Source organism: Acipenser ruthenus, chromosome 42 (assembly GCF_902713425.1).
Source record: "Acipenser ruthenus chromosome 42, fAciRut3.2 maternal haplotype, whole genome shotgun sequence".
Lineage (NCBI taxonomy): Eukaryota > Metazoa > Chordata > Actinopteri > Acipenseriformes > Acipenseridae > Acipenser > Acipenser ruthenus.
The window spans coordinates 10,384,051-10,409,956 of NC_081230.1; the positions used below are offsets into that span (position 1 = coordinate 10,384,051).

The following is a 25,906-nucleotide window of genomic DNA, read 5'->3' on the forward strand; positions in this document are numbered from 1 at the left end:
TCCTCCTTGTGCTCTGTCTTTCAGATGAGATGTTGTTGTAAGTGACTCTGCGGCTGATGCATAGTTCACACACCCTAGTCTCTGTAAGTCGCTTTGGATAAAGGTGTCTGCTAAATAAGCAAATAACAATTCTGGTGCAGGTGCTCTGACTACCAGAAGTGCTCTTATACCGTAAGAGAAACAGGGTCAACTGTGCAAAATAACTTAAAGTAACAAACAACACTAAAAAAAAACATTACATATATATATATATATATATATATATATATATATATATATATATATATATATAAATTGAACTCCAAGACCTAAATAAATGTGCTCCGCTGTTTCACACTGCTTCTCAGGTTTGGGAATCACCTGTGCCGCAGTATCGATGGAAACCACACCACGGCTGCTGTGCTGGGGGTTACCAGTTGGTCTTTCTTAAGCAGTAAACTGGTAAAGCTCTCTTAATCCAGCAGCACCTGCCCCGTCGAGCTCGGGAAGCACAAGTGTCATTTCTGAACATGCATCTGTTAAGAGGAAAGCCATCAGCTGTAGTAGGCATTCCCCTAGTGTAGAAAACTCACAGCTTTGATTCATGAGAAGTATAAAGCCATGCTGTTTCCTGTAATACCGCTGTCTTGCTGTCAGTGCAGCCTGTGTTAATGCTTCATGTGTGACTGTACCTGCATTCTGTGTTTATCAATTGTTGAAATCAGTCTTTAAACCACAGACCTTGTATAAGGCCACAGAAAATAAAACACTCTGAATTCTTTAATGCTGAGAGGGAAATTTAGTAACCCACAAAAAACCCTGAGCATCATTTCCCCTGGCTTCTGTTTTAAAAGAAACAGGGTCAAAACAAAGAATCTCAGACACAGCTGTTTTTTTTGTACACATTGCAAAATTAACCGAAAAAACACCATGTAATTGCTGTATATAAGCTCTAAGATTTTGTATTTGGAACGCTATTTGTGAACATGAATTTCTGTTCTCATGACCAGCTACATTTACAATTTAAACATTGCTTTTAAATCAATTTAAGACCCTCTTACGCTGTTTACATATTTGACATACAGAGAATTACACGAAATAGATTCACATGCACTGTTACATGTTTGATTTGTATAACCTTCGTAGACAAGGAATGATCTAATCAGTGGCAAATACATCTTTAATAAAGTGACCCCCCCCCACGCTTTCACTGTGATTCCTGACACCCCCACACTGTAGATTCACTCTCCCTGTGCAGCAGGTATTAGGACCCCACATCCTGACACCCCTACACTGTAGATTCACTCTCCCTGTGCAGCAGGTACTAAGACCCACATCACATTGCTACTCAGGACACAGAAGAATAAGGGACTTGCAAAACCTGTTCTTAAAGCTTGAGTCAGCACCCCTTTAAAAGTTAGAGATTCAGCAACACAGGGCTGGCACCCACTGGCCATCAGTGTGATTCTATTTTGGGGCACATTTGCAGACAGACTGTGCTTGACATTGCAAACGGGTTGTATTACAGGCGGGTGGGATTCTTGTGACTTGCAAAGGTGAAAGCTGCTACATCGCTAACCTCAGAGGTCAGTTTCACTTTCTGATCAGCCACACAGGTGCTAACTGCTGCTTCACGCGTGCGACCACTGAACCCACCTGCTCGAAGTGCTTCAAATCCTACTGCAGCTTGCTGGTAAGCCAAATACAAAAACACCTGGGAGTTTGCCTGGACTAAAATAAAATAAACAATTAAAATAACAACACTTTAAAAAAAGATCACAACATTATACCAGTACCCCACCCCTAAAACATACACACACTTGTTAGCTGTTTATAACAGAGAACAGATGGAGCATTGACAGTAAATAAGCAGAAGCATACTGCCTGCACCCCCTTCTATCTCAGCACACCGAGGTATTAATGTTCCTGTTGAGACAGACTCATCCATTTATGATGCCAGGCTACTGAAAACAAGGCTTGTTGCTGGGGTGGTCGAAGCCTGATGAGGTACAACTATTACTCCCTAAACCCACAGAAGGGCAAAAAAGCCAATTGTTGGGGGCATTTTTCCTTTAAGAAGTTGGGATTATGATGACTTGGGGTAAGTAGCTTTGAGAATCTAATCTAAGAGGTTGGTCTATGTTACCCTTTACCCTTATACATATCAAAACAGCTGACTCCATCTGTGCAGGCACGTGCTAACTTCATTATCCTGACAGCAGTAAAAGATGTGTTGCAAACTCGACAGCGTGTTCCGGAACACTAAGAATAGGAATCCTGCTATTGTTCTTTGGAGGTTCTATTGGGAGATTGGGGGAGGTTAAAGAAGCAGAACTCTAGTAGGAAATGAAACGCAATGTAACAATATTTCTGCAGCTTACCATGGTTGTATCAGAATCACCTTGGTTTTATCATGCTTTTTATGCAACATCCGTAACTTTAAACTAAGGCTGTAAAGCTAAATGAAAATAAAAATCCTAAGCGACTGTTTACACAAAATATATATTTTAACTACAGTCAACCCCGATATTGATGCAATACAGCCATCTGAAAAGTCTTCTCATCAGAAGGCTTGTATCACGCAGTTGGAAAACTACATGGCATTAAGATTAGCCGTATGTTTATTCTTATATAATTATATATTATAATATATATATAGTACATAAGAAAGCTGTGCGAGATGCTGTTGACCACACTCAGCCCAGCCAGGAAGCCTATAAGTCGTAGTGTGGACACCAGCTTGTATCGTACAGCACCCTGCACAACACAGAGGCGCACAGCCAGCGGACGAAGTGTCTTTTTAAAACGTTTCTTTCATCTCTAACCGCAGTGAACTTTGTAACCAGGCAGCCACACTGCCTCTTGGCCACTTGCACCCCAAATAAAACTTCAGTTCAAGTCCTCTGACTAAACCTTGGTATGAACGCTTCAGAGTGGGTAGAATGCTGGCGCTAGGCCGGGAGTGATGCGTTTCCTGCCGTGGTTTCCCTGGCGACGTGTCTGAAGTATCTGTGTTTCCCACATCCTCTCTCGGCGCTGTTCTGGTCGGCTCAGATGACACTGATGGCGCTCCCCACATCCTGTAACGTTAGTCAAATCTAGTAGAAAGAATGGCAGTCTTGTCAGTGTCAGATACATCCCACTCACAGCTCTGCACCCCCTATCTGTCTGTCTGCCAGTCAGTCCTGGGCCTCTCTTAAAATCAGACCCAAATCGTGCTGAAGAGTGCCCAACTGTTTACTATTGTCCAATGGGAACAAGTCGAGGCCACAAGATTTGAACCCAGGCCTCCTGCAGTGAAAGGCACCACAGATTTAGCTATTACTTTGGACTGGACTTGGCAGCTCATTGATATGGTCCTGAGATTGACTTAGAAGCGATTTGAATTCAGACTTGTTCATTTCCATTAGCAACAGCAGATTGAGATCAGTTCGATTTCAATGGGGACTCTGTCTGTCAGCCGCAGTTAGGATGGCGGGCTGGCAGGACTCCATCTCTTCACACTGATGGTGGAAGATGTCTAACGAAGGACGCTAGAGGCGGGTTTTAAATCTGCAGAAAAAAATCTGTAGGCAGAGCACAAGTGCTGTGGATGCGTTAAACAGACAGGGAAATACTGGAGGCTGGCGAATTCACTGATAAGCAGCGGATACAATGTGATCACACAGCTGATGGCTGAGTTTGGTCACAGATTGTATTGTAGAATGATTGCAGCCTCTGTTAGATCGTGGAACGAGATGAGGTTGAGTTTTAGTACAGAAAGAAACGTAGAATAAGAAACCTCGTTTTATCTACAGTAGTTCACACACCCTGACTGATTCGTATTTAACAAATCTCAATTTATCCGTTACTGTAATTCAAATGTACAGTCTTCAAAGCCCAGCAGTTTAAACAACTGACGTAAACGGGGCAGACGTCATTGTTAGGGTTAGCTTGGATTCTAATTTAGTCCAGTTTTAGATCACGCTCAGCTTGTAAACGGGGCAGACGTCATTGTTAGGGTTAGCTTGGATTCTAATTTAGTCCAGTTTTAGATCACGCTCAGCTTGTAAATGGGGCAGACGTCATTGTTAGGGTTAGCTTGGATTCTAATTTAGTCCAGTTTTAGATCACGCTCAGCTTGTAAACGGGGCAGACGTCATTGTTAGGGTTAGCTTGGATTCTAATTTAGTCCAGTTTTAGATCACGCTCAGCTTGTAAACGGGGCAGACGTCATTGTTAGGGTTAGCTTGGATTCTAATTTAGTCCAGTTTTAGATCACGCTCAGCTTGTAAACGGGGCAGACGTCATTGTTAGGGTTAGCTTGGATTCTAATTTAGTCCAGTTTTAGATCACGCTCAGCTTGTAAACGGGGCAGACGTCATTGTTAGGGTTAGCTTGGATTCTAATTTAGTCCAGTTTTAGATCACGCTCAGCTTGTAAACGGGGCAGACGTCATTGTTAGGGTTAGCTTGGATTCTAATTTAGTCCAGTTTTAGATCACGCTCAGCTTGTAAACGGGGCAGACGTCATTGTTAGGGTTAGCTTGGATTCTAATTTAGTCCAGTTTTAGATCACGCTCAGCTTGTAAACGGGGCAGACGTCATTGTTAGGGTTAGCTTGGATTCTAATTTAGTCCAGTTTTAGATCACGCTCAGCTTGTAAACGGGGCAGACGTCATTGTTAGGGTTAGCTTGGATTCTAATTTAGTCCAGTTTTAGATCACGCTCAGCTTGTAAACGGGGCAGACGTCATTGTTAGGGTCAGCTTGGATTCTAATTTAGTCCAGTTTTAGATCACGCTCAGCTTGTTGCATGTTTCGAATAACGAGCCACAGGCAGCATCTTGTGACAAGCGGCTTTGTTTGTTTTGCACTTTGGAGGAACACGTCATTCTCACAACAGAAACGGACACTTCCTCAAGCAAGCGCGGCTTTGGCTACGCACAGACTAAATATACATATCATCTTTTTTTATGCTGTGGTCTCAGTTCCACTTCCTCTGAAACGCTCCCACTCCTGCCTATCAGAAGTATCTGGTGCCTGCAGTGTCACGCGCACACGCACACACATTTGCATTAGTGAATTGGTTGCCATGCACCTGTCTGCACGAAACTGAACTCAGCCAATAAACAGATGAGCTGCTGAGGTTTGGTTAGAAGTTAATACAGCTACTGTAACCCTGTCCCTTTGGGAGTGCTTTTACAGTAAACACTCAGTATAGTCTCTTCAACACAGACCTCAAAAGCAACACAAGAGACATCAGTGCCGTGCTCACATAATGCTACTGCTGGGCCAAACACGAGTGTTTCATTAATTCAAAATGCAAAAGAATACTCCCTGGAATTATCTGGAAAACAAGTGTGTAATTACAGTATCTCACTGGATTCAATTACACCTAATTGTTAATGATGAAGTATTAAAGCAAGTAGAGAAGCACACTGTACAGAACCATGCGTGTGTTTTTTTACTCCCATGAATGCATTGGGTTTCCTTTGCAGGATATCTTTCTGAGAGTCATTTAAAAATGATAGATACACTAATACATTTCAAGCAGAGTTTGCATATTCGAATATCTGTCCCAGCAATACAGAAAACAAAGATGCAAACACAAAATGAAATATAGAAAGCTCTTTACTCAGACTGGCAGCGCTCCTGTCTTGACTGCCAGTCTGATGAAAGCGATAACGTTTGCATAAGTCGTTAATCTGGCGAGATCATGCAAAAAAGCTACATCACATCCTACCATCAAATTTACAAGAGCATTAATGGAGACAGTGTGCAAGTACGTTTATATGGAAGGAAGCACTTTTTGTTTTTAGACATTGTTATGGACGAACCTAGCAGGTGAGGGGCTAGCACGGGGCCCTGTGGTAACCCTGCGTGCTCCTAGTGCACACGATGCCCTGTGGTAACCCTGCGTGCTCCTAGTGCACACGGGGCCCTGTGGTAACCCTGCGTGCTCCTAGTGCACACGGGGCCCTGTGGTAACCCTGCGTGCTCCTAGTGCACACGGGGCCCTGTGGTAACCCTGCGTGCTCCTAGTGCACACGATGCCCTGTGGTAACCCTGCGTGCTCCTAGTGCACACGGGGCCCTGTGGTAACCCTGCGTGCTCCTAGTGCACACGGGGCCCTGTGGTAACCCTGCGTGCTCCTAGTGCACACGGGGCCCTGTGGTAACCCTGCGTGCTCCTAGTGCACACGGGGCCCTGTGGTAACCCTGCGTGCTCCTAGTGCACACGGGGCTCTGTGGTAACCCTGCGTGCTCCTAGTGCACACGGGGCCCTGTGGTAACCCTGCGTGCTCCTAGTGCACACGGGGCCCTGTGGTAACCCTGCGTGCTCCTAGTGCACACGGGGCCCTGTGGTAACCCTGCGTGCTCCTAGTGCACACGGGGCCCTGTGGTAACCCTGCGTGCTCCTAGTGCACACGGGGCCCTGTGGTAACCCTGCGTGCTCCTAGTGCACACGGGGCCCTGTGGTAACCCTGCGTGCTCCTAGTGCACACGGGGCCCTGTGGTAACCCTGCGTGCTCCTAGTGCACACGGGGCCCTGTGGTAACCCTGCGTGCTTTGCCTCTTGTTCTTCCCAAGCTTTTGTTCTTATGTACGTCTGTTCGTCTCTGCGTTGTCATTATAAACCTCAGCTGATTGTTTATATGAAATGCTGCTCCTTCTTTGTGAAGATGTATTTGAACTTCCTCCTGTTATCAAAGCCACTGTGATGTGAAGTGAAGCTCAGTCCACAAAGGCTTCCAGCTGGACCAGCGTCGGTAAACACGCTTAAAACGGAATCCGCGCCCTGCATTGTTTTCTGAAGCCAGGTTTCCTTTTCGTCATGCATTTTTTTGCCTTCTCTGAATTTGTCTCGGATTGCCCACAACCAACTAGAAATACCTACTATACTCTTGTAAACAAAAAAACCGAAAAAAACACCTTTTAAAAGTGTACCATGAATACTGTGTTTGTTTTTACCAGGAGACCGTGCTCTCATTAACAGAGGGGTCCTGGAAACCAATACAAACAACATTACAGAGATGGACACGAAAATCTAAGAATACAATGCACTCATTTACATAAACACGTATCACACTTTTGCGCAAAAAAACTTAATTGTTTTGAGTATTCAAATGAGTTTGAAGTTTTACGCAGTATAAAATAAACATACTCACAAGCACTGGCTAGTACTCTTAACAAAATACATAATATGGCCCAAGAAAACAGCGTTTCCGGAGGGGATATTGACAATGTAATGTAAACATTAATAATAGGCCCTATACCTAATATTTAAGAAAATGATTTGTATGTTAAATTTGCTGTTTTATTTACGTAGCATAAAATTGCTGTTGCAAGAGGCTGGGCGTTTCGTTTTCACAAAACCGCCTGACCTAATTAACAGTACAGTTTGTTTACATTGCCACAATGTTGGTGTATGCTCCTTGCCCCTTGAAAGAGCGCTGTAAGCTGAATAGGACGCTCCGGACAGGACTTGCAGCAGTAGGCGGTCTAAATGATATTGCCCGTTTTCCGTAAAGCTCTTTACTATGACATCATAAAATGGGCTGAAGTTCTATGGGATTCTGTGATTCAGAAGGTGGCCGCTATTATATAAAGTCAGGCGAAGAGTTAGTCAGGTTTTATAAAGGACCAAGAAGATCAAACAGAAATATGTTCCAGATGAAATCGAAGCACATCGTGTTTGTCGTTTTTTTTTTTAAAACTTTCGTTAAAGGGTACGCAACGCGAATCAAGTGTTTTTTTTTGTAGACGCGTTGAAAATATGAAACAAAAACGAATAGCAGAAGCGCCTTGAGCGTTTAAATTGCATTCCTCTCGCTTTTGTGGTGCTGCTTCGGATTCCAAACCGTGAACATATTTAACTGAGAAGCAACAGAACCATTGTTATTGAAGCACAGTGTTTGTTAACGTAACTGCATTGTACCCACGCGAGCTTCATTTCCATCCCTGTAATCGGAATGAAGAGACTGCAAGGGCTGCGTCTGTAGTGTTTGGCAGAAGCAAGCAGAGTCTAAATGCAAATAAACAGATGCTGCGTGTTTTTACTAAAGCTGTGGTCTCTGTGCGGACTGCTTAAGTCGAATTAAAATTGTTCAAGCTTTTGCTACTATTCAGACAGCTCTAGTTTTTTCAGTAAACAAACTCGGAACTGGAGAAGAGAACTGGTTTATCTGTGTGGAACTGGCAGCGTGCCACCGTTCACTGAACAACTGCAATACAGGCAAGCTGTCGTGTCAACTCAAGAGGGGATTATCCCGGACAGCAAACGCTTGAATGTATGAAAGATTGAATGAATAGCATACAGTGTTACGCAAGGAAGCTCGGAGGCACTCCCTGCTATTAGCGTTGCTCCTTGCTGTTGCCTTTTTATGATGGTTTGCCACGATTGGTTTTGGGTTCTGTTTGTCCAATATTGAGTTACCAGTTTTTTTGTCGTGAGTTTGTCTGGGAAATCCTATTTGCCGGGGACTGGACAGTGATCCCAGTTGAAAAGGTCACATTCAAATGGAGAGAAGTGTTAAGAGGAGGCATCCACTTCTTTGTGTTGCTATTAAAAATCAAACAACTCACACAATACGTTCAAATGCCATGCATTTATTATTTTTAAACTGAAAATAGAACATAGCTTTATATTTATATATATATATATATATATATATATATATATATATATATATATATATATATATATATTACATATATATATATATATATATATAATCTGAACGTGTGTTGGCATCCCTCTTTTGAACATTGTTTTTAAAGAAACTATTTACAACCAAAAAACAAATAAATAAATAACTTAAAATTGTTTTAAAAAAAAAACCAAAAAAAAAACCAAAAAACCACAACTTTAAAAGGTTTACCAAAAAAATAAAAACCAGAAAAAAAAGCAGCTAAAATTTGCTTTCTTCCTCTTCCAGAGAGCGATTGAGTCCCGGGATGAACTTTAAGAATGTGCTGCGGAAGCTCTTCTGCTTCTTTTTACGTGGCAGGGAGCCGTAGTTGCTCTGGCTGCTGCTGCTGCTGCTGTTGCTGGTTTTGTCCCAGGATCGGGTCTGGTAGCTCCTGGTGCTGGCACTCCTGCTCAGGCTGCTCTTGGTCGTGCTGAACAGGTCGCTCAGACCCTTTTTGCATGGGACCCCCGGCTGCTTCCCCTTGTCCCCTGCGGAGTTGTGGATCCCCTCCTCGAAGAAGCAGGTTTGATACAGCGCGTCCTCGCTCTCCACTGTGCTGCTCCTCACACAGCTGGTTGAGCTGCAGGGGCTCCCGGTGGAGTAGCGCTGCCGATGGGAGGCTGGACTCTGGGATGGGACGGGGTGCTGCAGGGGCTCCCTCCCGGTGGAGTAGAGCTGCCGATCAGAGGCTGGACTCGGGGACGGGATGGGTTTGGTTCCACTGCTGGTGCCGTAGATGCAGGCTCTCACCGACTCCAGCGTTTCATACATGGCAGGGTCATTCAGAACAATCCCTGAAAAAACAGTTATAGTTTCTATTTAATTTCCTAAACTTTATCTGGGATATGCTGATAACCACTCGGATCATCCCCTTTAAAATAAAACAAATGAAAATAAATATGTTGTTGACAATATTAATGTGCAGGGATAGGTATACTGCAAGACTCCTATTGCTTAGTGGTTTCACACATGCCAGGTTTTACTACACAAGAGTAAAGAGCTACACAGTGTTTAGGTAACAAGCTCAGGTGTGTCTTAAACTCAGCAAAACCAGGAATGGATCAAACTGCTATGCAATGGGGGTCTTGTACACATCAGGGATGGAAATAACACTAATGTGTTTATGGAATTGAGTAAACACACTTCCTTCAGTACCCTGCTTGGAAGACTATTTATTATCATAAAACCACCAGGCATCTGGTTTTCCAATGTCGTTTCAGAATGTACGCCCAACCCTCCCGGGTTTGAGTTTCACCACAAAGTCTATTAATAATAATAATAATAATAATAATAATAATAATAATAATAATAATAATAAGACGTGCTGCTAATGGATCTTTGATACTTAAATAAGCTTTTGAAAACATTTTATAACAAATGTAGAGCAAGTTATCATAACTCAATGGGTTAAGTTTCCCTAAACCAACAGAAAAAGTTTCACTGTTAACCCGAAAAGTACAGCACAGCAAAAACCTCTGCAGGAATTCAGTGTGAACTGCAACGTCATGTAGGAATGCAGACAAATCAACTCGTCAAAAAACTAGTAAGTAGAATGAACAGCTTGCCCGTCTGCCAAACCAGTTTAGCTGAAGCGCTTGAGGGCATGAAACTTAGTACACAGGTTTCAGGAAACTCAAACAATCTTTAACTGTACAGTAGACAAATACCTCGAATCGATTTCTACACAGTACACTAACCTCAACCAGATTTCCTCAAAATCAGGACCAGCTCCCTATTAACTCTTATTGGACCAGTGTGGGCTCAGCTTATCTATCTCCATGTGAGCCGGGACAAACACTAGCATGCTTTAAATACACATTACAGGTGGACTGTCACCCCAAACCTGGCAGTCCAAACTGACCTGTAATCCAAACCATGCTATTATGCAGGCTGATAGCAGCTGTAGAAAACAAAGTGTCAGAATCCTAATTCTACGATTGGATGTGTAAAACACTTAGCCTCTGTATTTCATCCAAAGGGTTATTCCTGTTTTTTGATGGGATATCAAAAGATAAGACAAGCACTTGGGTTTGGTACCGAGAAGAGTCAGCTACACAAATCTCTCTTCCAAACAGGGTCCCAGAAAAAGGTATGAATTTGTCATCTCATCGAGCCCTCATTCCCCGTGGCCAGCGAGGTGGTTAGATTCCACTGTACTGTTGCAGCTACACTTCAACCCCCTATGCCGTACCAGCAAGAGGGGCTGCCAACGGCATTTAACCCTTAAGATACGCAACGAATCGAGTGCTTGCTGCTCAAACGGTTTCCTATTTAAAACACATGCGAGAGCGACTCGAGCATCACGAGGAGGAAACTGACCATTCGGACGACCGGATCCAACCCCTCAGTACACTTTAAACCCTGTTTCGTGCACCTCATTGCAAAAATGAGTTATTTTATTTGTGGAACACGTGTCCCTTGCACCTTAAAAAGGGTTAAAGAAAAGCACCGCACGATACGAGAAGCGAGAAAGAGAATGAAAGTGGACTCACCGTGAACTAGTCTCTGTTCCTGCACCATTAAGGACCTGTACTCTCCCCACTTCTCATGAAGGGTTTGCTGGAAAGAAGGAAGCAGAATTGAGAGGTCATGCTACAGGCATTAACACTTTCTTAGCAGCATCGATCCACAGAATTGTTAACAGGAAATTAGGGAGTGGGGTTCAAAACAGAAGAGTCTGTTACCTTTAAATACTGTAATCTGGTCTCCAGTTCGGCTTTCCTGATCGAATCTCCGTACACAGTTTCCAGCCTGAGAACAAGGATATTGTTTGTTAACACCGAAGCAGAACCAAGTGCATCTAAACGTAGTGTACAGATTGAATGTCGCTCAAACACATGCTGCTCCTGGATTATCGTCTTGGAAACATGGCGTATCCTGTTACAATGTCCACACCAAGGAGTATCAGTTTGAACTATTGCTCCATGTGCTGGCATTGCACATTTCTCATGGGTCTTAAGATGTGCATATCAAAGGCTGACATGCATACCATGCAACTTGTATTTGGATATTTTAATGCCTACAATTGTGGGGGGAATTAATGTTTTGGTTTCAACCAATCAAAGCGTCAGAATTAATAACATTGCAGTTCATCTTACACAGGCTGCAATCCGACATTTCAAAAGGCGCGGAAAATGGCATTAACAAAGTTATAGGGTTTCTCTTTAAAAGATTTATAATAGGTTAATTTGTACAGATGATCCTGCCCCTGACAGTAAAATTGTTTCTTGGCCTTTTCTTAACCACCCAAAAGGCTCAAGAAGACGCTCTTTCAACACAGTCAGTCTATTACCTGATGTAGTTTCCAGCTGAGCGGATGAGCTCCACCATCTCCTTGTGCTTGTAACCCTCCACGCTGGCATCGTTCACACTGGCAATGGTGTCTCCTGATAAACACACAGAATGGAAGGACTGAGTTAGGGAACAACCGAGGGGGTTACACAATAAAATCACACCTCTACAGTTCAGAGGGGGAGCTTTTCAAAATGATCCAAACCATGGCAAGTCTTAACACTGTCCCTGAATATAAAATCAGGACCAAACCGGTCATCTTACTCGTACTGTTAGAGATGTTGGTTCTCAAAGTCCCCTCTTTAATGATTTAAAACAAGAGCAGCGTTTCAAGCCACCACCGTTTCGATCCGTTGAGCCCCACTGTGTTTGTGTGCGTTATTAAAACCAGCAGAAAGATTTACTGGAGATTTCCATTTAGAAGACAAACTGCCCCCTCACAGCCAGACTCCACATAAACACTTGTTTAGCAAAGGATGAGAACACATTGGGATCAGGAGACATGCGAGATACACATGGGAGATATAAAGGGGGATCAATGTATGTCCAGCCTACTGCTGCTGCTCGGGGCACCTCCACCACAGGCCACCTCAGAAATGTAGAACGTTTACAGATTTGGGTAAAACTAAAAGGCACAGTCAAACATTTCAAAGCACCAAATTGTCTCTCAAACGTCTTGATTTAAATGAGCTGGAAAACAGGAGGTCCAGGGAGATGTTCACAAGTAACTGACTGCTTGTATTGTTTCAGCTGCTTACCGCATGGGAAATAAGGGAGAGAGAGACTGCATTGGACCCGTCCCGAGTGAATCTGGGTTACCTTCTTATTACATCAGTCAGCCCTACTCATCATGAGACTTAAAACCAAGTCCTCTCAGCATTGCTTGTCTATATAGAAAAGTAATATACTGCGACAGTGAAACTGGTTACAGACTACAATCCATTCTCTATATACAGTACATTAATAGCTGTTGACAAATTGATCTGGAAAATATTCCGTGGTTTAACAAACTGTAGCTCAACTTATGTGTCACAATTAGGTCATTGTTTTTTCCATTTTTATTGTTTGTTTTGGTGTGTGTGTGGCAGCAACCTGGCATGACTTCTGACCACAAGAACATTAGGAGGTCTCTGCCGAGAGGTTTGCCACTGTATGAAACCACAGCAGCAAGGACTGTATTCAGAGACGCCTCCAAGCAGGAAGTGAAACTGGCAAACTGAGAAGCAAACAAACCCAGAATGCAATCTGACTGCAGCGAAGACAGGAAGCTCACAAGGGTTGATGTGGATTTCAAAAGGGCAGGGATCTAATCTCTTCATTATTGAACTCTTAAAAGGGAGAGACAGACTGTCTCAAACAGACCCCCTCCCCACCTCTACAATGCAGAGATAATTCCCTCTTAATCCAAAAGCACTTACCAACTTTGAGCCCTCCTGCATGGGCAGGGCTGTGGTCGTGCACCTTGCACACAAATGTGCACATCTCCAGCGAGTTTTCATTCTGGTGGTGCAGGCCGTACGTCTGGAAAACAAAACACGCGGCAGTTAAATACCACTGGCTTTGACTTCAAATAGCTTTTTTTGGCAAACAAAACCATTGGAACTGATGTCCAAAAGCTATTGAAATGTAATCAGGGTGCTGCTGTAATTATAGCAGCTTTTAAAAGATATTAAAATAACAAACTGTGAGAAGAGTGCCCAGATATTTCATATGAACACTGTTTCCCCAAAACCAACTGTCTGTGTCACAGCTGTTAATACATTCCATTCAATCCTGCCTGGTAATTCCAACCTACTTAGAAAACTTTCCTTAAAGAAATGCATTGACGCTGGGCATGGTAACGACACAAAGAACACACACAATTATTTGCTAGAAACTGCACAGTGGAAACCTGTGTCGTGAGTGAAAGTGCACACCAGTGAAGATTTAGTGAATTGGTGTTACTTTCAATAAAATAATTATGAGAATGAGGAGAAGAACGGCCGGCCCCTCACCTGGATTTCAAAGCCAAACGTTTCATTGTCTTCCTTCTCCAGGATAATAATTTTCCTGAAAACAAAGAAAACTGATGGTAAAAACACACGTTAACCAAGCTTACACTTCTATCCAGTCATCATGTGTTAATTGAAGGGGAGGGAAGGCAGAGACATGATGGGACCTGGTCTTCAAAGCAATGACAGCCACCATCTGCGCATTATCTTAAAGTCAGTGTTGGAAGTTATTGGCCCCCAGCAGGGCGGTTCTAAGCCACTTTAGGTAATCCTCGAATCTGATAGAAAATACTCTGACTTCCAGAAGACTGGATTTGAAACTATTTCAACTACCCTTCCAACAGAACAGTCCAGAGATACCTGCACACAGACTCCACTCGAATGTCTCATAGGAAGTGCAAAGCCGAGCTGAAACTTCAGGGGGGGGGGGGGGGGCACGATACTTTAAAACACCGCACCCCCAATTTAAATATATTAGAAATGTATCATGTTTTAAATACAGCGCAAATTAGCGCGCCAATGACGATTTAAAAAAGGACAGAGAATCCAGCCAATTGCTCGCATTACTTATTTATTTAAAAACTAAGGGGTCTTTAAAATCAGCACAGAAACTAGGACCAGGTGACTCTGAAAAGGAACTAAGTGGAGCTAGACTTGGGACAAGGCATCGAGCCACACATCCTCCTCTCGTTTGTAAAATGATTATGTACTTAAATAACAAAAAGAAATACAACAGCAAAGATCTCGCCCCAACAGACAGCGCTACGTTTGATATTCAGAGCCAGCAGCACGAAAAGCAGAACAAGGACGCGGACTGCGGCTCCCACAGCGGGACGAGCGAGAGGCCGCGCCCCGGGCTGCACAGCTGCTGCATTGTTTTCAGACATCGCCGCCTAGAAATATTTGAACTTCTCCACTGAAATAAAAACAAAAAGCAAACTCGCTTTGGAAACTTCTGAACAAAACCCTGGAGCGTTCCAAAGGGTGATTTCCAAAGTAAAAAAGGAGTCTAATGAAGTGCAAAGACTTTACAAGGAGTTACAGCCGATGTGCTTCAAAACAGACTTCGTACTGAAAACAACTCCTATCAAAAGCATTGGCAATCCCCTTTGTTTGGAACAAAACAAAGACGTCACTACGTCATCCGGTTTTTTAACTAGCTCTGCTCGATGATCTAATAAGAAGATTATCTAAAAAAAAGTTTATACTATGACTTCTATTGCATAGCAGTTTCACCCATTCCAGGTTTTAATACAAGCTTGATTAGCCACAGTGCGTAGGCAACAAGCTCAGGTGTGTCTTTAAAAACTCACAGTAAAACCAGGAATGGATCAAACAGCTATGCAATGGAAGTCTATTTTCCATCCCTGTAATGCGACTTGCTTTGACACAACACAGCCAACGTAAGGGGAAGGAGGGGTCGTGAACCCAAATCGACTTCAATCAGGCTCTTGTTAAATCTCCTCTAAAGAACGCATTTCAGGTTGGTGGATTAGGTGTGCAAATGCGGTCCTTGTGTACATTATAAAATAACTATTTGAAAAATCCCTTAACCTGTTTAGACCTCAGTTGCACATGGCCTAGTATTTACTATGTGTTGCATGGGGGAAGACCAATACGCAGGCGCGGCTTTAAAACGCATGGCTTTGCCCTGTATATATATGATCTGCTTATTTCTGACAGCTGTAAAAATGTGTCTTATCAAGCCTGTATTTCCAGGCGAAAGAGGATCGACTCCTCAAATCTACTCAGCGGGTTCAGCGTTTGACCTACATGCCAGTCAATCCAATAAAATGTATCAAATCTCTTTCAGTAGCCTAAAGTACAGCGCGTGATCGATTACCTGACGAGCTTAAAAAAAAATGCCTGGCATCAAAAATGAGGCAAAAAAAAAATAAAAAAAAAATCGCGCTGCTCTTCTGGGCTTATCCAGAAAACCGATATTAGGATGAAAACAAGCCTCCTGCTGCATAGCAAGTTCACCCATTCCAGGTTTTACTAAAAGCTTGATTATAGCCACAGTGTACCGGTTACAAGCTCAGGTGTGTGTCATTAAACCCAGTAAAACTTGGAATGGGTCAAACTGCTGTTTTATTTCCATCCATACGATAGTAAATACTGGGACAGTAAAAAAAGAATTCATAAAAACGTCCCCCTCCTACTGAAAAGCACACACTGACGTTTGAAAAAACGTCCCGGGTTTTAGGGATTTTTTTTTTTGAGAATGTGCGTAACCTGAGAACCACGCAGAAAATCAATACAAATATAAACAGGCCGTTATCAAAACACAAATGAAACTTGCCATTGCGGGATCTGGTTTTAAAACAAGTCAGTGAACGGGAGGATTTTACACCGAACAGAGGAAGCTCCCTTTACCTCTAACCGCAGTGCTCTGTGCGCATTGTCTGCAGGGTTTCCCCTTTTCAAATAACACTGGCACGGTGCAGCTAGGCTTGAGAAGATACAGGTGAATGAACCACTCCGCCTTACCTCTGCTGTGCAGGCGAGTGAGTCAGAGATTTCCACTTCAAAGATGCCCCCTAGGCAAAGAAAAGAAGAGCCACAGGTTAGGGGTGGTATCGAGCAAGGAGGCACGCGTCAGGCGGAAATCCGGGACTGGTGCCAGGACAGCAAGCCTTCGTGCCAGTAAACAAGCTAACACAAAATTCATAGTGGTTGCAACATCTACTTTTAGTACACTCCCTTTAATAGAATATTTGGAATGCCTCCACCTAAATAAACCTTAAACACTCGTGTGAACAGTAATATGGTCCGTTATGCTTAGAAGGGATAATACAGTACATTGTCTGATGAACCAAATGTATGACAACAGTTTGTTCAGACCAGGCATTGACAGTTCTGATAAGATCATTTAGTATTAAAATATGGTTACAAAACAGACAGAGCTGTGTGTTTTAAAACATATTTTCCATGCATGACACACACACACACACACACACACACACACACACAGAGCACGGGCAGTACAATAAAACAAAGCTTTGTTTAACATCTCAAACACGGTCACCCCCGCCGATATGTTTAAAGCTCCCGTAATGTGGTGCATAAATCCGTCTCAAATTAGACCGGACACACAATAAAAGCCCCCTTTCACTGCCCGCCTTGTATTTGCCTAATTTTAAATTATGAATGTATTTAATCTTCTCCATTTCAGGCTCTATTAACGCTTTGCTAAATGGGGGGTTCTCCTTTGTGCGCGTCGTTCAATGGGTTATTCAGAACCTGCCCAGCGTGAAGACAAAGGGGGAGCTTTTTAACAACGCGGTCGGGAGACCTGCACGTTTCACAGGGCTTTTTTCAATGATCTCATTTGTTTCCCTAAATACCTTAAAGACTCCAGAGAGCCGCACGCGACTGCAGTACAATGTGGGTTGTGTGGGAGGCACGTGTGGGTCCCATTCATTCGCACAGCGTCAGAACTGCACCTGGTTCAATAGCCCCCTTTTAAATCACGGATCACTTGAGAGTGATTAAAGTCAGTTTTCTGCAACTGCAGCACAAAGAAACGATCTGTGCATTGTGCAAAACATCACAAAGGAACAGAGATTTTAAAAAGCTTAACCCTTTAAAAAAGAACCAATGGTACGTCATGAAGATTCCATTCAGGGAGCAGAAATCGGGCTTCATTTAACCCCAAAAAGCAGACCTCAATTTTTCTCCTTACTGTCTCAAAATCCTTGCATGTTTATGGTATGGTCTGTTTCTGCACTAACGACATCAGCGCGTTAAATTTAACAAAAGCACGCCATTAATCTGTAACAAACCTGTTCTAGAATTTGTAGACTTTGGAAGTTAGCAGGCAATTGGCCGTTTGTTTATTAAAAGACAATCGTTTCACTTTTGATTACTTGTTTACCCATTAGGTACCACATTTCTGTGCAGTATAACTAAACGAAATCTACAACGTTTGATAATCAAGCTCCATCTTGTCAAAACGTTTGGTCAAAGTTTGAGTTGTTTTTTGTTTTTCCAGTTTTGAAGTTGGGCCTCCATGTCACCAATGCCAGCACATACATTCTTGGGTGCAGCTCCTTTGCCAGTGTGCACAGTACCCTCATTGTAAATGACAATGTATAATAGCACCAATAAAATAAAAACCAGCCCACGACAAATGAGGCACCGGGCTGGGGAACGGAGCAGCATAATGTGTGCCCTGTCTCCGAGCGCAACAGTGTGGTGAGGGGGTGGTCAGAGCGACACAGCTTCAAACCACGGCCCTTTGTGAGCAAAGAATGCGCAACATTTTAGAATATGCATGCAGAATGATTCTTATAAAACACAGCGTTTGACAGTCATGCAAACAAGCGCGCGCCCCCGACACATACGTTCTAGATTATACAAAGCAGCATTCAAATGAACGCAACACCATTAACAGCACGAACCGACAAAGAAACAGTGAACCCCTTCAGGTATATAAAGAATGGAGAGGTTCTTCAAACGGTTTATTCTTAAAATACATCCGAGAGCGACTCAAGTATCACGAGGAAGAAACTGACAATTTGGACGAGCAGAGCCAACCCGTCAGTATTTAAGAACATAAGAAAGTTTACAAACGAGAGGGGGCCATTCAGCACATCTTGCTCGTTTGGTTGTTAGTAGTTTATTGATCCCAGAATCTCATCAAGCAGCTTCTTGAAGGATCCCAGGGTGTCAGCTTCAACAACATTACTGGGGAGTTGGTTCCAGACCCTCACAATTCTCTGTGTAAAAAAGTGTCTCATTTTCTGTTCTGAATGCCCCTTTATCTAATCTCCATTTGTGACCCCTGGTCCTTGTTTCTTTTTTCAGGTCAAAGAAGTCCCCTGGGTTGACATTGTCTATACATTTTGAATGTTTGAATCAGATCGCCGCGTAGTCTTCTTTGTTGACTGAATAGATTCAATTCTTTTAGCCTGTCTGCATACGACATGCCTTTTAAACCCGGGATAATTCTGGTTGATCTTCTTTGATCTCTTTCTAGAGCAGCAATATCCTTTTTGTAACGAGGTGACCAGAACTGACCAGAATTTATAATAAAAAAACCCACAACATTGCAAAATTAATAAAGATAACATCGCTTTATTTTGTGGGACACGTGTCACTTGTACCTTAAAGGGTTAAACAGACAGAACTGGTCAAAAGGTGTGTATTTAAAAAAAAAAAAAAAAGTGTAAGATGCTGCATTCACATGCAAGCAAAGAGAGATAAATATGTAAGCTGAACACACGTGTCTGGGAAATACCGTTTTTTTCTTCCTCCGAGAGAATGTCCCTTTGATTTTGCTCTTCTAAGAGAGCCCCTTTCAGGTTTGTTATTGTTCTTCGTTAAGACCCAGAGGCCTATACGCGGACCCAGAGTACCTACGTACTGAGATTTCTTCTTCTGACCATTAAGAGGTTGACTCCAGTGGTAAATTGCACACGTCTCAATAAAACTACAGCCGTGTATATAAAACCGCACACTTCGTTAATATGAGAGAGAGAGATACACTATCGTATAAAATTACAAATCAATCTGGCATCAAACTCGCCCTTTTAAAACTTTGCACATGCATTTCCCCTCGAATTGACAAGGCGCACGCAGGCTTGCTGTCTCCGCTGCTAATTGACTGCAGACTATCTTTCCACACATGTGCCGTCAAGATGCGTTACAGAAAAAAAAAAAAAAACACACACACACGAGCCGCAACCCATTGAATTCACACAATCGCGTGTATTTATAAAGCATGCTGCTCGTGCTTTTGCTATGTGTTTACTAGCAGACGCCCTTACCCAGGGCGACTTTCAGTTGTATACAAAATGCATAAAGAATTACAGTACAATAAAGAGCTCGATACAAAACACAATGACTCCAGTCCTAATAAGAGCAAATACCAAACACAGTACGATTTGATACCGGGACAGTTCAACAGAGCAGATTAGTGTTGATAGTTACATCAGGGTTAGATACGGGTGCAAGTGAGATACCGTAATACAGTAAAATAGGGATCAGATAAGTGTAAATTAAAGCACATTAAAAGGCAGAGTGCTATACAGACCAGAAGGGAAGAGTTGAGTTTTACAGGTGTTGTTTCAAGGTCATAACTGATGTTAAATCCGAGATACACGCGCATGCAAATCTAGTCATGTGAAGTTATATTCTAGATCCGATATTGTGCTGTAGGTTCTAGAATATTTTAGGGTGACAAAGAACCACTAAGTTTTTGAACCGGCTCTTGTTCAATCTGTAGGAGTGCTTAATTACCCTACATGCAACAAGTGTGCCAAACAAAACACGACATCGCGAAACTTCTATAAAACGAATGTACAGTATTTAATGTAGAGAGGCGATAGCGTTTATTTAAGTTGTTAAAAACACACACACACACACACACACACACACCACACCCTGTTTCTTAAAATAATTAAGTAACCTGCAGGTTGGTGTCGATTGTCCACACGACATTATCATTATAAATGGAGTACTGCAATAGAAAAGTTCACTGTCTACAGCTGGGAGCAGCAGGAGCGGTATAGTATACTCTCGAAGTAAGCAAGGCTTGTAGCCTTTTAGAAACTTCAAAACAGAACCTTTTCCTTACAGAGAGTAAGACAGAGAGACGCTGGTATACACCCTACAGAGGTTTACTGAAGGAATACATTGGGTCTGGATACGATTATTAGGACATCCTTACGAAACCTATTACTGCATCAAACACAGCGTTGCTGTAAAAGGTGAGGTGGTACTAATAAAAGCCGCAAAACGTTTACATTTTAAATGCTTAAAATACATTTTATAAACGTTAAAAGTTATAAAAGAAATGATTAAGAGACCACATAGCTACCTTCCTGTGATTCCTGGGCAGCGTTCCTCCGGAGTAAGCCAGCGTTTTGTAGTTGTAAACGTCGGAGGTGTTTTTGTATGAATCCAGGGTTTTGAATGTCTCCGAAGCCGGCTGGTAAATCTCATTCTTCCCCGCACTGTACACATCCCGGTCCGTGGCGCTCCCCCACTCCTCTTCCTTGCGGCTTAACTGCTTCAGCCGCCTCAGAGTCATGTTCTTCATAGCAATCCAACACACACTGCTAATTCACAGACCTCGACTTGTGTTGCTACTTGTATCACAAACAACCCAATTAGCCAGTCCCAGCCCACACTGTTGCACGCTCTCTGTCTCTCTCTCTCTTAGTTATACTAATGCAACTCAACTTTGCATGACTAGTAGTATTTCAGTCAGTGCCAGATGGGCGTGGGCGTGGCCTACAACTCATTTCCACTTCTCCCTGTGCAAGCCGACTCTTAAAGAGACAGTACCGCATTTACCTGCGCTTAGCTCCCCCTATAGCAGGGGTGGCCAGCCCCGCTCCTGGAGATCCACATTCCGGCAGGTTTTATAGGTAACCCTTAATCGTCAATTTCTGAAGAACGCAAGTTGTTGATCAATTTAGGAAGTTAATGTGTTCAATTAAATGAGGAGTGGTCAGCTCTGCTCCGTGAGCAGCGGCTCTCGCTGCTTAACGAGTCAAAATGAAACTGCTCCAGTTCTTTAAAATGGATGATTAAGGGCTACCTATAAAACCCGCTGGATCCTGGCTCTTCAGGACCAGGGCTGCCCACCCCTGCCCTGATGTTTCGCTGTAGCTGCCTTTTAACACTGGAATTGTCTTGCAAAAGTGTTCTGGAGTGAATAGTGTGATATGCATGGCAGTGTTCTAGAGTGAATAGTGTGATATGCATGGCAGTGTTCTAGAGTGAATAGTGTGATATCCATGCCAGTGTTCTAGAGTGAATAGTGTGATATCCATGCCAGTGTTCTAGAGTGAATGGTGTGATATCCATGCCAGTGTTCTAGAGTGAATAGTGTGATATCGATGCCAGTTTTCTAGAAAGCTTCTTTAACAAGCCAGCAGCAGCACGGTGTCGTTTTAGGAAAAGCAACCCGTGTTTTGTTCACACCAAAAAAAAGAAGATGAGAGAGATTTTGAAAATAAACGTCCTCTCAGTCCTGTAACTCAAGAGTTAAACCCCAGTGAACCGGGGCTCTCTGTTTTCAATGAGTTATTGGGAAGTTAATTAGCGCCACCTGCCGTGGGACAATGGTATTTGTATCACAGGGGAGGATAGAATCCACGTGTCGTTCTGCTTTACTGTTTCGCATTCCCAATCCTCGTTTATTTTCTTACACTAGCCCGACTATACAGTACGTATCGAAGAACTTTTAACCGCTCAAGAAACGACCTTCCTGTTGAGCGCAGTTTGGCGCACGGTCGATTATACCTTCTCTTCTCCTTCTTCTAAATTATGAAAACATATGTAATAAAACACAATAACCAACACTGCTATCACTGCTACAACTCACAATATAATATAATAATTGTAACATTATTTTATTTTTTTATAAAATTACACGATTGAACGGAGGCTTTCGTACTTATTATTTTGCAGTGGACTAAATGAAAAAGCAACTGCATCGTAAATACTGCGCTCGTGTCACTAGAGTATTGACAGGAAATACAGCAATAACAACCCTGCGTCTCTTATAACAGAACCATTCTGCGGCAGTGCGTAAGGTATACAGCTCTAACACCACTGTACGTGTGTTTAACCCCTTCAGCTGTTCAAAAGGTTTCTTCTTGAAGAGCGAGGAGGGAACTGACCATTCGGATGACCAGATCCAACCCGTCAGTACATTTTAAACCCGGTTTCGTGCACCCGGTCATTGCTAAAATTAAGAAAGTTAGCACCGTTTTGTATGTGTGGGACACACGTCCCTTTTACCTTAAAGGGACAATGGCCCGAGGCAAAGTTCGGGTAGTCAATGCTGTGTTAATTGTCATTTTAAACGCTAATGAGGTCTCTCAGTGTGTGTGGTGGGGGGTGATATAAGGTATGCATTGTACTTCACGCGCATCTGTTAAGCGCTCCTGTGCGCTATTACGGGTGTTTTGCTCGCTGATGTTTTGTAAATCACACCTTGGTCGTGTCCTTTATAACCCCCTTTTATCAGGATCTGTTGCTAACAGGGTGCCAAGTTGTTAAACAGGTTGGGAGGGGTTAACTGAGAATCAAACAAACAAACCAAATCAAACAAGTCGCTCTGTTTCGATTCTCGACAGCTGTGCCTCGACCTATTCCTTTCATTGGTTTGCTTCTGCAACATTAATTTAATTACCACAGTTAAAAACTTTATACAGAAGACGGGTAGGTATAGAAGCGATTTCTTCTCGTTCTGTCGATTCACATATTTGAATTATTTTGGATTCATTTTGAAATGACTCACACTAGTAAAATGAATACCCCTGGCCTCTTTCAAACAATGGCTGTCATTGTGCGAGAGTTCAAAGTGTGGTTGTAAAGCTGAGGGGCGCCTCACTGCGGTCTTGTGTAAACTTCCAGCGGCAGGCAGATGCTACGACTTTGACCGCTTTCACTTTTGAGTCCGCAAGTATAATTTACAGTAACTCACACACGTTTAGACTATTTTAATTGCGTTTGTAGGAAACTGAGACACCAGTAGCCACACCAGATTTGGTAAAAAAAAAATCCCAAAAAACTGTGTGTGGATAGAACTATAATTTCTGCAAATGTGTTTACACTGTTTGCGTGTAATATACATTTTTCTTAACCTACCTGCGAATATTTTTTTTTACGTAAAATAACGCAAAGTCAATAAGGCTATTGTTAAAACACGGAAGAAGAATATTAATCATCATCCCTGATTCATAAACATGTTTCCCCCTTAAAATATCAATCCCCGTGACGCATTTCAAAAGCTGAAAATATGAATGCTTATTATTAGCATTATTAATTTGAAGTAACCGCCTCGCTCGTGTGTCATGTTCATTATATTCAGTCTCGCACGTTTCTGAAGTGCTCATAATAACTTTGGTAAGCGCCTATTGTTATGTTAAAACAACAAAAGCGTGCGTGGTATGCAAATGAAAACATTTCAGCACAGCAATGCATTTCCACTGTGGCTTCGAGGCGTGTTGCCGTCATGCAGGAAATTCAACAAAACAGGGAAACAAATTGTACAGAAACAGCGACAACCATCGTGTTAGCATCACCAAAAAAAAGGTTTAATATTTTACAACAGTATTTACATGTTTGCATACAGGAGGAGGAGGTCAAATCTGTTGATCGACATTGCCTATCGTGAGATGGAGGTGTGCGACTGAGACCTGAAACCACCGAGCGAAGGGCAGGGAAACAGGACTGCTCTGTATCAATGCACATAGCGTTTAGATAAACACTGAGCGGAAGCATCCTGAAGGACCTGGCTCCATGTGATTTCTCTGAGACCTGAAACCACCGAGCGAAGGGCAGGGAAACAGGACTGCTCTGTATGAATGCACATAGCGTTTAGAAAGACACTGAGCGGGAGCATCCTGAAGGACCTGGCTCCATGTGATTTCTCTGAGACCTGAAACCACCGAGCGAAGGGCAGGGAAACAGGACTGCTCTGTATCAATGCACATAGCGTTTAGAAAGACACTGAGCGGGAGCATCCTGGCGGACCTGGCTCCATGTGATTTCTCTTTTCCCTGCCTAGCTGTGACATTGAATAGACGCGCCGTGCGCCGATCTACTCTGGCGTGTGTACAGTACCAGGTTAACTAACTGCACCTCTAAAGGAGGTCTCATTGACTACAGTTACACAGCAGCAGTTTTGAATAATACGAGACACAACAACATAAACTACTGGGCGATCATATTAAAAGGTTTCAATCGTGATATTGTCAGTTTGATTTGTCGTATTTTAAAATTACTGTTTGACCCACAAAATCAAAACTATTTAAGCTTAAATTTGTGAAGTAAATCTCTGTCCTAAAACCGTTGTTTAGAATTAAAAATGATAAATAATAAATACGTTTTTTTAAAAAAATCACTCTGCAAAACACAGCCCTTAGCCAAACACTCGGTTTCTACAGTATTTTAAGATGTACGTTTTGATTTATTTAGGCTGTATTATTTATATGTGCTACTAATGAACAAAGGTTCAAACCCTGCCACTGTGGCTGAATTTGAATATACCCAAATAACAGCACACGTTTGGGGTCTGGAGTCACTTCTGTATCTGTGGTACATTCTCTGAGATGGCCAGATTACTGGCTGCAATTGCAACATTTTGCCACCAGAGGGCTATGTGCGCCAAATCAAAATCCCAATCGAACAAGTCTCAATATCCCTCCATATATAGCATGGCGTGCTTCAAATCAAAATGCTTAAAAAAAACAAAACAAAAAAAACAAAAACAAAAAAAAAAACCATCAAGCACTACAGCTCCACCTAGTGGACCGGAATAACACTACATCAATTTACTTATTTTGGCAGGTAAAGAAAGCAGCTAGGTAATTTTAAAAACACAAACACATTTACAATAAGTCCCAGTCTAAATACAGTACCCTGAAGGAGTGATAGGGCCTTATTAGCATGAATACCAGAAAAAGACAATGCGAGCTGTGAATCTGGTCAACTGAACATCTGGCAAAAAAGCATAAAAAGGCCTATCGCTTCCAGAAATCATGCTAAAATGAACCTGACCATGCTTTTATGTACAGGGTCAGAAGACACCTGGCCACGGGCTTAGGTGGGGGTACCATGCACTGCACTGCAGACAGCTTATCAGGTAGCAGCCTTCCAATAGGTCTGTGGTCCTCAATGCTGTGCCTGCGATGCGCTACAGAATCAGCATCTGAACACTGCGATGCAGCTGTATTGGGAGGGAGACTGAAGCCAGGGTGGGGTCAATGTCTGCTTTTCAATTCCAGTTCCTTTTTAAAATCGGTTCCCCAATTCCGATTCCACTGAAGGAACTGGAATTGATATTTTAGGACACAATTCATGTGATTGATTAACTGCTTTAATTTCAAGCCAATTTCAGGTGACCAACTAACAGGGACTTCAAGTGAAGTCGTGTTGCCACTCTCTGTGAGAAGCTCATTTTAACAGAATGCTGCTAACTGCAGTTTTGATCAATGATGTGTTGGAATT

At 42.7% G+C, this 25,906-nt stretch overlaps 1 protein-coding gene across 1 annotated transcript; it reads right to left on the bottom strand.

The window, feature by feature from the left end:
• Window positions 1–8,697: 8,697 nt before the first annotated feature.
• LOC117966913 (general receptor for phosphoinositides 1-associated scaffold protein-like) lies at window positions 8,698–21,255 on the bottom strand. Its single transcript, XM_034913822.2, has 8 exons — window positions 20,757–21,255; window positions 16,424–16,473; window positions 13,937–13,991; window positions 13,361–13,463; window positions 11,944–12,037; window positions 11,336–11,402; window positions 11,144–11,210; window positions 8,698–9,445 (listed from the first exon to the last, which is right to left on the bottom strand). Exons 1-8 carry the CDS (start codon window positions 20,976–20,978, stop codon window positions 8,871–8,873), a joined length of 1,233 nt encoding a protein of 410 aa, XP_034769713.2. The 5' UTR covers window positions 20,979–21,255; the 3' UTR covers window positions 8,698–8,870.
• Between the last annotated feature and the right edge of the window lie 4,651 nt (window positions 21,256–25,906).

Bases quoted from the DNA above. Each gene is read 5' to 3' on its own strand.
- LOC117966913 (XM_034913822.2), bottom strand. From the start codon at position 20,978: ATGAAGAACATGACTCTGAGGCGGCTGAAGCAGTTAAGCCGCAAGGAA. The intron at 13,992-16,423 runs GTAAGGCGGAGT...CTTTGTTTTCAG, and splicing joins CACTCGCCTGCACAGCAGAG to GAAAATTATTATCCTGGAGA. The intron at 12,038-13,360 runs GTAAGTGCTTTT...TGTGTTTATCAG, and splicing joins TGCAGGAGGGCTCAAAGTTG to GAGACACCATTGCCAGTGTG.